General features: G+C 36.6%; 1 protein-coding gene across 5 annotated transcripts in view; it reads left to right on the top strand.

The window, feature by feature from the left end:
* The window catches only part of RUNX1T1 (RUNX1 partner transcriptional co-repressor 1), a 213,184-nt gene that overhangs the window by 186,526 nt on the left and 13,109 nt on the right, over positions 1-13,549 (top strand). For all 5 annotated transcript variants that reach the window (XM_082258318.1, XM_082258321.1, XM_082258317.1 and 2 more), the window contains exon 9: positions 8,254-8,322. In XM_082258318.1, coding sequence (XP_082114444.1) covers positions 8,254-8,322 — 69 coding nt within the window. The remainder of the gene's footprint in view (positions 1-8,253; positions 8,323-13,549) is intronic.

Here is a 13,549-nt window from a genome sequence, read left to right as displayed (position 1 = left end):
CTGCAGTTTTTATTGATCTTGGCTGTTTATCTAAATTTTTACACACACAACACATCATATGCATTTGGTTAGAATTATTTTACCATGTTTATCTCATCTTTAACTTATATTATTCATCACTTATGTTATACTTTCCACTGAAGTGTCTGCCAAAACACAAACATGAGAATTGCTTTTACACTGAGAGCTTTTGTTTTTATTGCCCTTGTTTTGGCAACTGATTCTCCTGTTAGGACGACCCACTAAAATTTATTGACCAAGCCTAGATGTGGAGTTTTGAATAAAAACAAACCATGTAGCTGCTCCTGTTTTTATTTCACAGTATATATTTTGCTTAAATCCCTATATTTTGAGAACACAGAAATGGATGCTTTTCTTCTCTTCATAAAAGCATGAAATGATACCATTGAGAATTACGTCAGTGCTCTTCCAGGGGAAAAGCATTTTCCTCCTTGTAGCAGGGGTCGTGTCATATCACTATACCACAAGCAACTATACTCAAAGTTTGTTACATAAAGAAGCCTAGTCCAAAAATATGAATCAAACCGGATGTCATTACATAATATTTGACATATGTGAAAGATGTTTTGTCTTAGAGAGAGAGTGTTTTATATTAAAAGAAAACCCATTATTCATATCCAGGTGCCCCCTCCAAAAATCCATTGAAGAGGTTACAAGGGCCCAAGTTAAAGTATGTCTAAAGCAAAAGCATTTTTTTTTTTTGTTTTTTTGGATGGAGTAGTGAAGATTTAAAATCCTCATACATTTTGTAGGTATCCCAATGGGGAGATTTTCCTGCACTTCCTGTCTTGAGACACAACAGGAAGTGAGAGGAGATCTCCTTAAAGTAAAAGCACCCCTCTATTACACTATTGGCACTGCTACAATTATCTCCAGATATCTGCTTAAAACAGAACTTCACTCTAAAGGGAAAGTTCTGCTTTATGCCCACCCCCCCCCCTCTACTTTTTATCACTTATTTTCGGGGGGGCAATGAGTACCTGTCAGGTCAGATCGCCACATGCCAGCGCCAGGGACTCTAAGACTAGTGAACAAGTGATTCAAGTGAGCATGGCACTGGTCCCCTGGACAGATGAGTGTCCTTTTAGTAAAAGTCAGCAGGTACAGTATTTTGTAGCTGCTGGATTCTATAAAGGATGAAGAACCACTTTAAAGCCTGTACTAAAAATGTTAGGCTGGGCATAGATTGATCATTTTTCTTTTTTTATTGAGCCAGTGGGCTTCAAGAGAAAAAGAAAAACAAACGGAGCAACACATAGATTGAAATTTAGCCAATCCCTGCTGAACCGGCCAAATTTTGATCCGTCTGTGTCCAGCTTTAGGCCCCTTTCACATATGCGGACCGTTCAGATCCGCCTGAAAAACTGACCCCATGCATCTCTATGGGCCAGCGGATGTCAGCGGACATCCGATCCTGTCCATCAAATCCTGACAGATGGAAACCCTATTTTCCATCCGTCTGGCAGATCGGTGGTCCGTTCTCATCCGATTCCCCCATAGGGGACAGCAGGGATCTGACACCTCTGTCTCTGCACACAGAGCGGAGACGGAGCTGCCATCCTCCTGCTCAACGGGGAACGGCAGATCGATCTCCTGCTAAGCAGAACGGCTCCGTTGACAGAACGGAGCCGTGTGAAAGGGGCCTTAGACTTTCACTCATTTTAGTCCCAGTGGCAATGGTCACCCAGGTATTTAGAAAGGGCGAATCTCTTAGGGGAGGCACAAACCACAATAAAAACCTAACAGTTTCTAATGCTTCCCTATTCAATCCAAATCTAAAAAATAAATGACTTTGGATAGTAAAGTTCACCTGAAAGCCATTATTTATTTTGCTTTTATATTTTTACGTGCTTGCTGGGACTTATTTTCATGATGGCCTTTCAAAAATGATTTGCAAATTCTCCCTCTACAAAAAAAAAGGTTTGCAAGTTCTCAACTCTTAAGTTGCCCTCTAATTGCATGTCATATAGCAGTGGTCCTCAACTCCGGTCCTCAGGGCCCACTAACAGGCCAGATTTTAAGTATTACCTAGGGTAGATGCAGACTAGAGTACTGCAATCACTGAGCAGCAAATTATATCACCTGGGATGTATTTCAGTTATCTTGCAAACCTGGCCTGTTAGTGGGCCCTGTAGGCCAGGGTTGAGGACCACTGTCATATAGTATAGAGCGCATCCTTGCTGAATGACTGCTTTAAGAAAGTGAATACAGCATAAGCCAATTACAGAGTATGATATCTTTGTGAAAAGCGAAATCAAAAAACACAGCATGTATGTATAAAATGAGCACATATGGCCACCACCTGTTAATATACAACTAAACTATAAATAGAAGATTTTTCTTTAGCATTAAATACCTCAGTAAGGTTGTTTTGCATTGAACTGAACATGCGTCTAAAAAAAAAATTTAACAACCTTTATAAATTGTTAAAAGTCCAGTGATATTGGAGACAATCTGTCCACAACAGGCAGCGTTGGATAGACTTCTATAGCCATTATCCCTATTTATGTGGGTCTAGTCAGTAGACTGATAGCTTGCACTTATGGTAATAAACGCTTGTTTGTGGAGAACTCTTGGTTAGGCCGTCACGCCGTCTCTTTAGATGATTGTATGTCTTTTTCCCTGTAGCTTAATTTTTAACTCCCAGTATTTTGGCTAGCAGCCTCCCAGATAGAATAACACTGCAAATAATCAGATATAATTTGAATCTGATGAAAATCATAACAAAGTATTTTTAGTGCCTAATTTGTAATACCACATAGTTTTGTCATATATTTTTCACAGCTGTTCAACAGCTTGCCTAATCTGTTCTTGGACGCGTTTTCTCCCTCTGCTCTGAAATATTTCTATGGTTACAGCATGTCATTTCATTCTCACGGAAGAGCGGTTTATGAGGTAAACCCTTTATTGATAAAGACATCGTCAGTTCAAAGTACAGTGAGGAACAAACACAGTTACAGAGTGCTTTATTACATCACAGGATTGTACACTTGCCAGTATGACTACTGGAAAGCAATCAGATAATGGGGCTGCACAAGCCACTGTAACAATAGTTCTCGGTCTATGCTGGCAGACTGCGCTTCAGGAAGTGGAATACGTTGTCATCATCATCTACTATAGATGGCAATTTAGTCTTAAAAACCCTGTTTTCTTTCTTTTTTTTTTTTTCTTGCTTAGAGAGATGGCCGTTTTTTTTTTTGTTTTTGTTTTTTTTATTGGTATATATTGTGGCTAAAGGGTTGACATTATAATATGTTGATCATGGGGTGGCAATTGCCTAAAGCCAATTTTTGTTACTGAGGTAATTTTTTTTTTTTTTTTTTTTCAGATTAACTTTTTAACATTAATTTTTTTTCCTTTTTGTTTTCCTTTTCTTGTTCCTTTCTTGTTTTTTCCTATGCTTTAAAAAGGGTGGATGGTAGAATCTGGCAACCTTGGGTTGACAATTTTCTTCTCCCCAATTTTGATAGCTCCCTATTGCTGCCCTGAACCATACCTGGGGGGAACCAATACCTCCACTCCTTATGTACTGGCCCCCCCCCCGGCGATCCTTCCTCTTCCCCCTCTATCTACCCCTCTCCCCTTTTATCCTTGTCCCCTCTTGTTACCCCCTTCTCCCTGTTCCCCCCCCGCCCTACTTCCTTCCTTCTGCATACATATGTTGTAGCACCTACAACGTCTGAGTTTGGTTCTACCGTGTCATTTTAACTACAGTTTACAGGTTACCTGTTCGACTTATTCTCTCATTCTCGCTGACTGTAGCTCATGTTTCTCCTGTTTGGTTGATACCAGTGAGGTTCCTCTCATCCCCCTGCCTCTTCCCACACGGTACGGTAGACTTGGGTACTGTTCCCTTTTAGTAAAACAATTGGTTGGTTTTGCCTCCCCACCTAGGCACAGTGTGCTCCCTATATGGGGTGCCGATGGGTTGGCAATGCCAATCCCTACTCTCTCGTGACCATTTTACTGCCCCTTGTCTACTAACCCTCACGATTTGCTGTAGTTACAGTTATTGGTCATGCTCTGTTACCAAGCTTTGTTTACACTACTTCGCATTATTCTGTATGTCAAACGTTGTTACTCACTTGCATTATTCAATAAAATACTTGAAACAGAAAAAGGGTGGATGGATTTCTACCACTAAATAAGGGATAATGCTAAAGCATTTATTAGCAGAGACCTTTTGTTTGTTGTTGGCCATACATGGATCAGTTTTTTTAATCAGCCAGAGTTCCCTCATCTATACAGGTGATGTGGATGGAGGAATCCTCCCCACTGTACTATTGTATTGTGACAGAAGGGACTCCTCCACTGTCGGAATACACTGATCAGCGCTGTAACCAATTGGTTACAGTGTTAATCAAAGGAACATTTTCTAACAAGCGAGTACTAGAGAAGTTTAGGTCAACTTATCTGGAACAGGAACGGCCATAAATGGATCAAAATTCGGCCGGTTCCTGCTAAACCAACTGAATATCGAAACCTCTATGGCCAGGTTAAATTTTCTGCTTGTTCTTTGTGTTACCTGTAAGTTATAGGTAAGGTTACCTGTAAGTTATAACCGTTGATCACTGTTCCTACAGCTCAAGCCACAGCCAATCACAGTTAGAATCATGCCCCTAGGGACACACACCACCCCTCCCTCTAAAAAAAAAAAGTTAACCCCTTCACTACCAGTGTTATTTTACAGTAACCGTGCATATGTATAGCACTGATTACTGTAGAAATGTCACTGGTAACCCCAAAAGTGTCAAAAATGTCAGTCAAGGGTCCGATCTGTCCGCCCCAATGTCGCAGTCCCGCAAAAAAAATCGCAGATCGCCGCCATTACACGTTAAAAAAAAAAACAACAAAAATGACAAAAATCTTTCCCTTTGTTAGTAAACGCGATAACTTTTGCGCAAACCAATCAAAATACGCTTTTTGCAATTTTTTTTTTTTACCAAACATATGTAGCATAAAACAAATTGGCCGAAAATGTTAAAAAATTTTGATTTTTACATTTTTTTTGGGGGGAATTTCATATAAAAAAATGTGAACAATATTGTTATTTTTGCAAAATTGTCGCTCTTTTTTTGTTTATAGCGCGTGATCAAAAAATCGCACAGGTGATCAAATACCACCAAAAGAAAGCTCTGTTTGTGGGAAAAAAAGGACGTCAAATTCGTTTAGGTACAGCGTTGCACGACCGCGCAGTTGTCCGTTAAAGTCACGCAGTGCCGAATCGCAAAATACCCCCTGGTCAGGAAGGGGATAAAATCTTCCGGGGCTTAAGTGGTTAACTGAGGGAGTGTCAGCACTTCGAACCAGTCAGACTCTTCTGCATTGCACATGTGTTAATCGTAATTTGGTGAGAGGTGGGGAGAAGAGTGATGAATCACCTTCCAATCAGCACTCCAATCGGACCCAGTGATTTTGACCAAGCTGCCTTGCAGGACTGCTTGAAACACATTATTCGGTTGGACAAAGCTACAAATACTTTATCTTTGTAAAACATTTCCGATATATCTAAGTTGTGTATTTAGCTGCTTGATAGAGTTCATCTTTAATGATGTTGTATTCGATGATACTGATTGTTATTCAGTCATTAGGCGTTACTTCCATTTAAATTCTCATTACAATGTTTCAGAACTTTTCCAAAAATTATTATAGGAAATCTATAGTCTATTTTTGGTATTTTAAGACCTATATTCCCTGTACTAAAGATGTTGTAAATATCATTGTCCTCTAGTAGTTATATTTAATAATATATTGTATATACATGGCAACCATGCTCGTTATTTATGCAGCCTATCCCTGCCTAGTCTTTCTCTCAATTTTAAGTCTAGGTGTTGATTTACTATAATGGGTATAGACTGCTTAAATTGATGCACAAAGTGAATGGCCACATAGCTTTGCAAATAGGGTAAACTGTGTTCACTTCAGTAATCCCATCCTGTGCAAACATAATCCTGTTTTTTTTGCGCAACACATGATTGGATATTCAGATTTAGATGACTTTGCTCCATTTTCCAAGCTAAGTGAACAATCATTACTCCTTTTAGTAAATCAGCCCTAATCAGTTTGTTCGGACTGACTGCAAACCAATACAGTACCTAGGTGGAACTCATTTTTTATCTCGACATTCATTCAGCAATGAATGTTCAACATACTTGTTTGACATACAAATAACCACTAGAGGGAGAATCTTCAATACTGTAAACTATGAAATGCAATCATGAAAATATTGAATAACAAGCTGGTAAAAAATGTGAAAACTGCATAAAAAATCAATTTCAGGTAAACATTACAATAATAGCTGAATGGCATAGGTGCAGGCATGTGAGGAACATTACATTTAGGGTGGTACATATATTATTTTAGGAATGGGATGGTTTACTTAAGAATGTGATAGTATAGAATGTAAATGTAAAACCTTCATTACCTTTTTTTTTCATCCCCATAACACAATCTCACTTAAAGTGTTACTAAACCCGGGAGCCTGCATTTACTATATCTGGTTTCCCACAGTACTCAGAACATGGAAATGCAATAGTTTTAGTAAATATAAACTGCTAAATACCTTTTCTCATTAGCAGTATATAGCAGCCTTGTGGTGTCTATTAGTGTCTTTTTTTAAAGCTTGTAGGAGGAGTTTTCATGGGATAGAAGGATGCATCACTATACTATAAATAACATAAAAAGACACAGACACCAATATGTTTTCATGGCATAGAAATGGCCGCAGCACTTGATTGGTTTAAAATATAAATACCAAAATCTTTATTAACTCAAATAAACATCAAATAATAATATTGAATCAAAAGGAAATATTGCTTAGTCAAAGGACTCAAGCAAAATATAGTTCAAAATATTTATAACCAAATCCCCCCTTGATTCAAGGGTGACAAACCACATATAAGTGCCTGCGACGGGTGGGAGGGAGGGGAACTCGCTAACGGTCCCAGTCTACTTTGGGACCCCCTGACTGGTCCCCCCCTTATATAGAGGGGGTCCAGAAGGGCACCTGTACCCTCAACTTTCTCGCTACTATACACCTGACAGGCCTGGAATGCTCTTAAAAGGACAAAGACCCATAAATTGTACATAAAATAAACACACTTTTTTTTAAATAGAATTACTTAGCATCCCCTATCCCATGTGCGTGGGTCCCAATGTGTTGCCCCCTTGTTATTCTCCCCTGATCCTCTGTCTGGACAGTGCTGATTGGCCCTTGTGCTGTCACATGAAAAAAAAAAAACCTCTCTAGCAATACACACCAAACTGAGCCTGTGCAGCCTGACTCCTAATGCTGTGATCTATCAGGAGATGGATTGGAGTCAGTTAAAGAAGAGGGGGATCAGAGAGACAGGATCAAACAGCCTTTATACACAATGTCGAGGATTAACCCCTTAGGTTCCAAAGGGAGTATAACAAGCATGCTTTACTGCATATATACAGACTGATTTTACTTTTGCGGGTTTAGTAAGACTTTTAGGAGGGCAGTGGTCCAATAAAAAAAAAAAAAAAGACCACCTTGCTGTTTACTTCATCGGATTCGATTATTATTATTATTATACAGGATTTATATAGCGCCAACAGTTTGCGCAGCACTTTACAATGTGAGGGAAGACAATACAATTCAATACAGGAGGAATTAGAGGGCCCTGCTCGTTAGAGCTTACAATCTAGAAATTAGACATTTCACTCATATATACAAAGGAAGGCAGCCTGGCATAAGATATACTGATGAGTATATTTCTTTATTTGGCCCAAGGAAATTTGTTGCAAAATAAACTCCATAAGCTGATAACTTCACTGAGCCAATTTTGGTTGGGTGCTGCTTGTACCTCTGAACAGGATTTACATGGTTGTCCTACATAATAACTGTATAAAAATTTTCATATTAACTCTTTAAAAAATGCATAGGATGTCCCTTTAAGCTCAGATTGCCAAGCGTGACGTTGGCTTTGATAAATTTAAATGCAGACGCAGCTATTTTCTGTGTTGCCTAGTGTATAAACATCAATTTACATTCTTTCCTTCAGAATATTTGTGATCTGTCAAAGAATGTCATGGTGTACACTGCAGACATTCCTACAGAAGGCATGAAACAGCTGTGACAATGAGATTTCTGTGTGCTGGAGACAATACTTGCAGCATGATAACAGAGTGGGTTTTACTGTCAGTCTGAAGTACTTAAAAATGAGCAATACTCACAAATGTTCCTTTTTCACTTTTCCTCCTCTACAGAGTCACATCGGGAATTCCTTCATAGGCCGGCTTCTGGATATGTGCCAGAGGAGATTTGGAAGAAAGCGGGTAAGGATTGTTTAAAAACACAGACCTAGTGTCTGGCAGATGTGTGCATTTGCTAACTCACTGATGCGAGGAATCCCAAAAAAAAAAAAACAATTAGTAACAGCAAAATTGCAATAATCTCCAATAACTGCTTTAAATGATAATATTGTTTGTTTGGAATGCCTTTGTAGAAAAGCTCCATCCCCAGGAGGAAGTATTGATCTTTCCGGTTTCCTGTGTCATTATTCTGTATTAACCAAAGCAGGCTTTAATACATGGGACCCCATTGTTGAGATGAGCACTTAATGGGTCGCAAGACATATGTTAATTGAAGAATAAAGTTTAAGTTGAAGCATATAGACTGATCACATTTCTTTTGAACTGCTCATTTGTCCTTTATTATTTTCCAATATTAATCCTATTTAATACTTTGGTGATTTCATGTCAGTTGTTGTAGCCTTATCAATTACAAGGCGTAAAAATATTTTCATTCAGTGGTTTAATCTTTGTTTTAGTCCCTTCATATACAAAGCATTTGTATATTAGGCGACTAAAACCGATTTTGCAGACTATGTTTCGTTCTGCTTTTTTCGTTCTGCTTTTGGAGCATTTGACATTTGTGTCAAATACAAGGGATTTTTTTAACTGGACATGGTTTCATACTATGCTCTTTTACAGTATGAGCACCAACTCAGGGCTCATCATTCTGCTCTTCCCCATAGTTGCTGCATTTTTAACCACTTCTGGACCGGAAGATTTTCCCCCTTAATGACCAGGCCATATTTTGCGATTCGGCACTGCGTAATTTTAACGAACAATTGCGCGGTCGTGTGACGCTGTGCCTAAATAAAATTGATGTCCTTTTTTTCCCACAAATAGAGCTTTTTTTTTTGGTGGTGCTTGATCACCTGTGCGATTTTTTATTTTTTGCACTATAACCAAAAAAAAAAACGACAATTCTGAAAAAAAAAAAACAATATTTTTCACATTCTGCTATATAATATTCCCTAAAAAAATGTAAAAATCTAATTTTTTTAACATTTTAGGACAATTTGTTTTCTGCTACATACTTTTGGTAAAAAAAAAATCGCAATAAGCGTATTTTGATTGGTTTGCGCAAAAGTTATTGCGTCTACTAACTACGGGAAAGATTTATGTCATTTTTATTGGTTTTTTTTTTCTACTAGTAATGGCGATTTGCGGTTTTTAGTGGGATTGCGACATTGCGTTGGACAAATCGGACCCCTAATTGACATTTTTGACACTTTTGGGTGGACCAGTGACATTACTACAGTAATCAGTGCTAAGAATATGCACTGTTACTGTAATAAAGTCACTGGCAGGGAAGGGGTTAACATTGTGGGTGATCAAGGGGTTAAATGTAAGCCTAGGGGAGTGATTCTAACTGTGGGGGGGGCATGGCTTGTGAAATGATCATAGAGACCTGTGATCCTATATAGAAGGATCACAGGCGCTCTGTGATCATTCCAGAGAGAAGAACAGTCAGCTGTGTTTACAACAGCTGTCCGTCCTTCTCTCTCAGCAGGGAACTATCGCGGGTGTCCGGCGGCAATCGGAGCCACCTGACCCATGCATCGGCTTCCCCGTGCTGAGTGGGGGCGCGACCTCGCCCCCTAGATGCAGGCGCGCGACCGAAGTAGGCCTACGTCGGTTTGCGCATGAGGGTCGCCCTGCCGCAGTAAAAAGGCGGCGGGTGGTCGGGAAGCTGTTAAACCCTAGCCATGGGCATTGTATGGTACAAGTGCTTTAATCCTCCAAATAGTGTGCTGCAGATACTTTGCAGTTTTTTCAGTATAATGTAGTCCCTTTGCATCCCCCCATGTAGTAACACACAGGCCCTCTCTGCCCCCATAATTACTGGGTTTATCACAATAATGCACCGTAATTTTTGATTTGAACTACTGCACTACCTTAAATCCTATGCACCAATAGGGCTCAAGGCAATACTGTGTCTCAATGGTCATGTTTGCATAGATAGGAAGTGAGATAGATATAGCAATAGATAGTGTTAGCTACAGAAATATATAAATATACTCCTAATACAATATTAAATTGAGCTTTAACAGCTGATCTAGGAGCGGCTTAGTTTCTGATGTGATAATCATGATTCAGTGCGTACTGCAATTTTTGCATGTTATATAAACATGTTAAACAAATGCAAGGCTTACAAATAATGTTCACATATTGCAATCATTCTGTAATAAAGATAATTCATTGTACTACAAAACATTTTTAAAATGCATGCCTGCTTCTATATGGCATAATTGGTAAGACCATATAAATATTAATAGTTTGGCTATTGTATCAGGAAGACCCTTCCTCCATTACAAACAAAATGCTTTAATTTGTTCCTCCGTAAAACCTTTGCTTTGATTTTTTTTCTTTTTTTTTTGCTATGAACAGTTATTTTATGATAATATTGTCTGTACTTTTTATTGTTCTAAGTACAAATACATATCCATTAATGTTTAGCTTTGTTTGACTTATGTAGAATATATATACATGATGGTTATTGACTAGATGGGAAGGTTTTTTAACAATGAAAAGGTGCATTAGCAATACTTACATTTATAATCTCACATATATTTTTTATTGCCCGTTTACCACCCTCTTTTCACCTATAAATGAACTGTTAGCTTAAAAAAACTTGATAAAAAAAGTTTCTATAATGTTGTGTCTTCTAGCGAATTTGACAAAATGTTTTTTCATTTAAGAAAATTTAAAAATGTTCTTAAATACAAAAAGCTATATATTTTTTTTCTAAAACTATATTTATTACAAATTCTGGGAGAAAGTCTTAATAATAACCCATCGCTCGTGCAATATTCTATGTATATTTCCTTTTGAGTAAACATGGTTTGTTTGCATTTAATAATAAATATGCAAGCACCTTATGAACATCCTATCAATTCTCCTAGCAGATCTGTGCGTGCCTGTGGGACCAGAATAGGAATGCATAATTTAAATATAAATTGCCTGATTAGCATATACAATTAGTCAAGCTGTAGCTTTGATCGTAAGCAAAAATTATTGTCCTGTATTGCCACTTAGATAGAATTTTAATTCACCTTGAATATTCAAAGTAAATTAGGCCCAGGCTGTATTGTTCACATCTGTGATATTAAGTACCATCACCTCCTCCACAATACCCCCTCCCTGCGACAAAAGGAAAAAAAAAAAATGAGGTATCAAAAGGACAAAAAGCATGACTGCAATTTTTTGGGTCTTGTTTTTGGAGACTTAAATATTTAAGTGGTGTCTCCCCTTATAACTGCTTTGTGCCTAATATTTAAAAATTTGTGGAAAAATAAGAAATGTTCTAAAGTTTCACTAATGGTTTGTGGGAAAATTAATTTCTTGAGTGGTTAGCAAAGAGTCTCCTTACAGAATGCTTCCTGAAGCGTATTCATTTGCTCTTAATTTTTAATATCTGGTAATATGATTCTATTAGAAATCTATGTTCTTAATTAAACAGAACATTTAATTAAGGTGCTTTTTAAGTGAGTGAAACAATTAGGTGAAAACACTTGAATGAAACATGTCATAATTAGTTTTAATAGAGTGTTAATTGGCACGTTTGCCAAGTTAATAATTACTTCTTATTAAATTTTTAATTATTCATTGTCATTTTGGTTTGAATAGAGATGAAAGTTAGATAAAATGAAACAAGTGGGGGATTTTTTCACTGATAATGACATTTGTTTAAATTTAGACAAAATATAGTAATTGTCCAAAAAAAAAAAAAAAAACAGGCAGAGAAAAATATTTTTTTAATGTTATAATTTTTTTGGCGTTAGCATAGTGTATTGTGCTACTTTAGCTCAAAAAGAATTTTGTGTAATCATTCCAGAAAAAAATAGAAATCAAGCCTAAAAAATTACATTTGGGGGCAGCCGAGAAAGGATGCTGCTCTCTGTGTATAATATGTAGTATAAAACAGATAGGGAAAATACCCTGTGCATGTTTTAATTAGTATCAGCAATTGCAAAATCCTGTCATATTCAGCAAATATATTAGACACATTGCAGACAGTAAATATATATATATATATATATATATATATATATATATATATATATATATATATATATATATATATATATATAAAGAATCTGCCTGTTATATTGAACTTGTGAGTAATAACAATTGATTATTTGTTAATCTTTCTTTTTTCCATTGTGTTGTGATTGTACATTTATGGAAAAATGTTTTTCTATTTACAAATTTTTAAATACAATTATGCAGGGAATAAGGAAAAATTAAGTGACTTAAGCAGTGGAGAAATTTTCTAACCAGTCAAATATCAGGATTATTAACTATTGATCATTTCATTGATTAAACTGCATTTTATTACATTTCTGTAATGATATAGGAAAAATAAATTGCAAATCACAAATTCCACATAAATCCACATTGTCACACTTTAAAAACGAAAAAAAAAATGGAAAAAACCTAAATCCAGAATATTCTAATCAGTTCAATCAAAGTAAATACTTTTATGTCCTACTCATATGCAGGTTTAATATATACCTTAAAGAAAAAAAAATGCCAACAAAACAAATGGTGCTTTGAAATTAAAACTATGGACTTTCTTATATAATTGTAATGATTAGGTATATTTACTTTTGACTTATAAGCTTAATCTTTACTATTAAGTCCTTGTAGTTCATGTTTACCTGGTTTAAAAAAAAGGAGGTGTGAAGGAGGATATGTAAATATTTTCCAAGGGTATAGATTTTTGGTGACACTTGGGGCTACCATACTGAAAGATAAGTGTTTGCAAGAGATTACCGTAAGTAGAGCAATATCTAATGAACAATGCTCACATTTATTATTAAAGTAATCTTGTAATGTAAAAAAAAACACTTGCAAACCTGTATTTCCTTAAAATATTTTTTCAACACAGTGAATCTATAATGTTTTGGGTGATTTTCCATGAACTGATCATTTTTTTTTTCATAATTGTTATTAAAATAAACATGTAAGGCATGTAAACATGTAAGACAAAATGCCTACATTAAATTTTTTTAAATTCTACACTTTCTAATAAAATCCCAGCACTTTAACTCATTCTTATGAGCAGACCTCAATGGTAGGTATCAACTTTCATAGACTGTTCACACACAGCATAGTAGTGGGTAAAAATGTGCACCTGCTTACTGCAAGTGGAAATATGCTATTAATATGCAACTTTTCATATTTACTGTATTAAAATTAAATCTTAATC

This window comes from Pelophylax lessonae, assembly GCF_965119305.1.
Source record: "Pelophylax lessonae genome assembly, chromosome: 5".
Taxonomy (NCBI): Eukaryota; Metazoa; Chordata; class Amphibia; order Anura; family Ranidae; genus Pelophylax; species Pelophylax lessonae.
The sequence above is the reverse complement of the archived record's forward strand: the minus strand, read 5'-3'. Positions and strand labels throughout refer to the sequence as shown.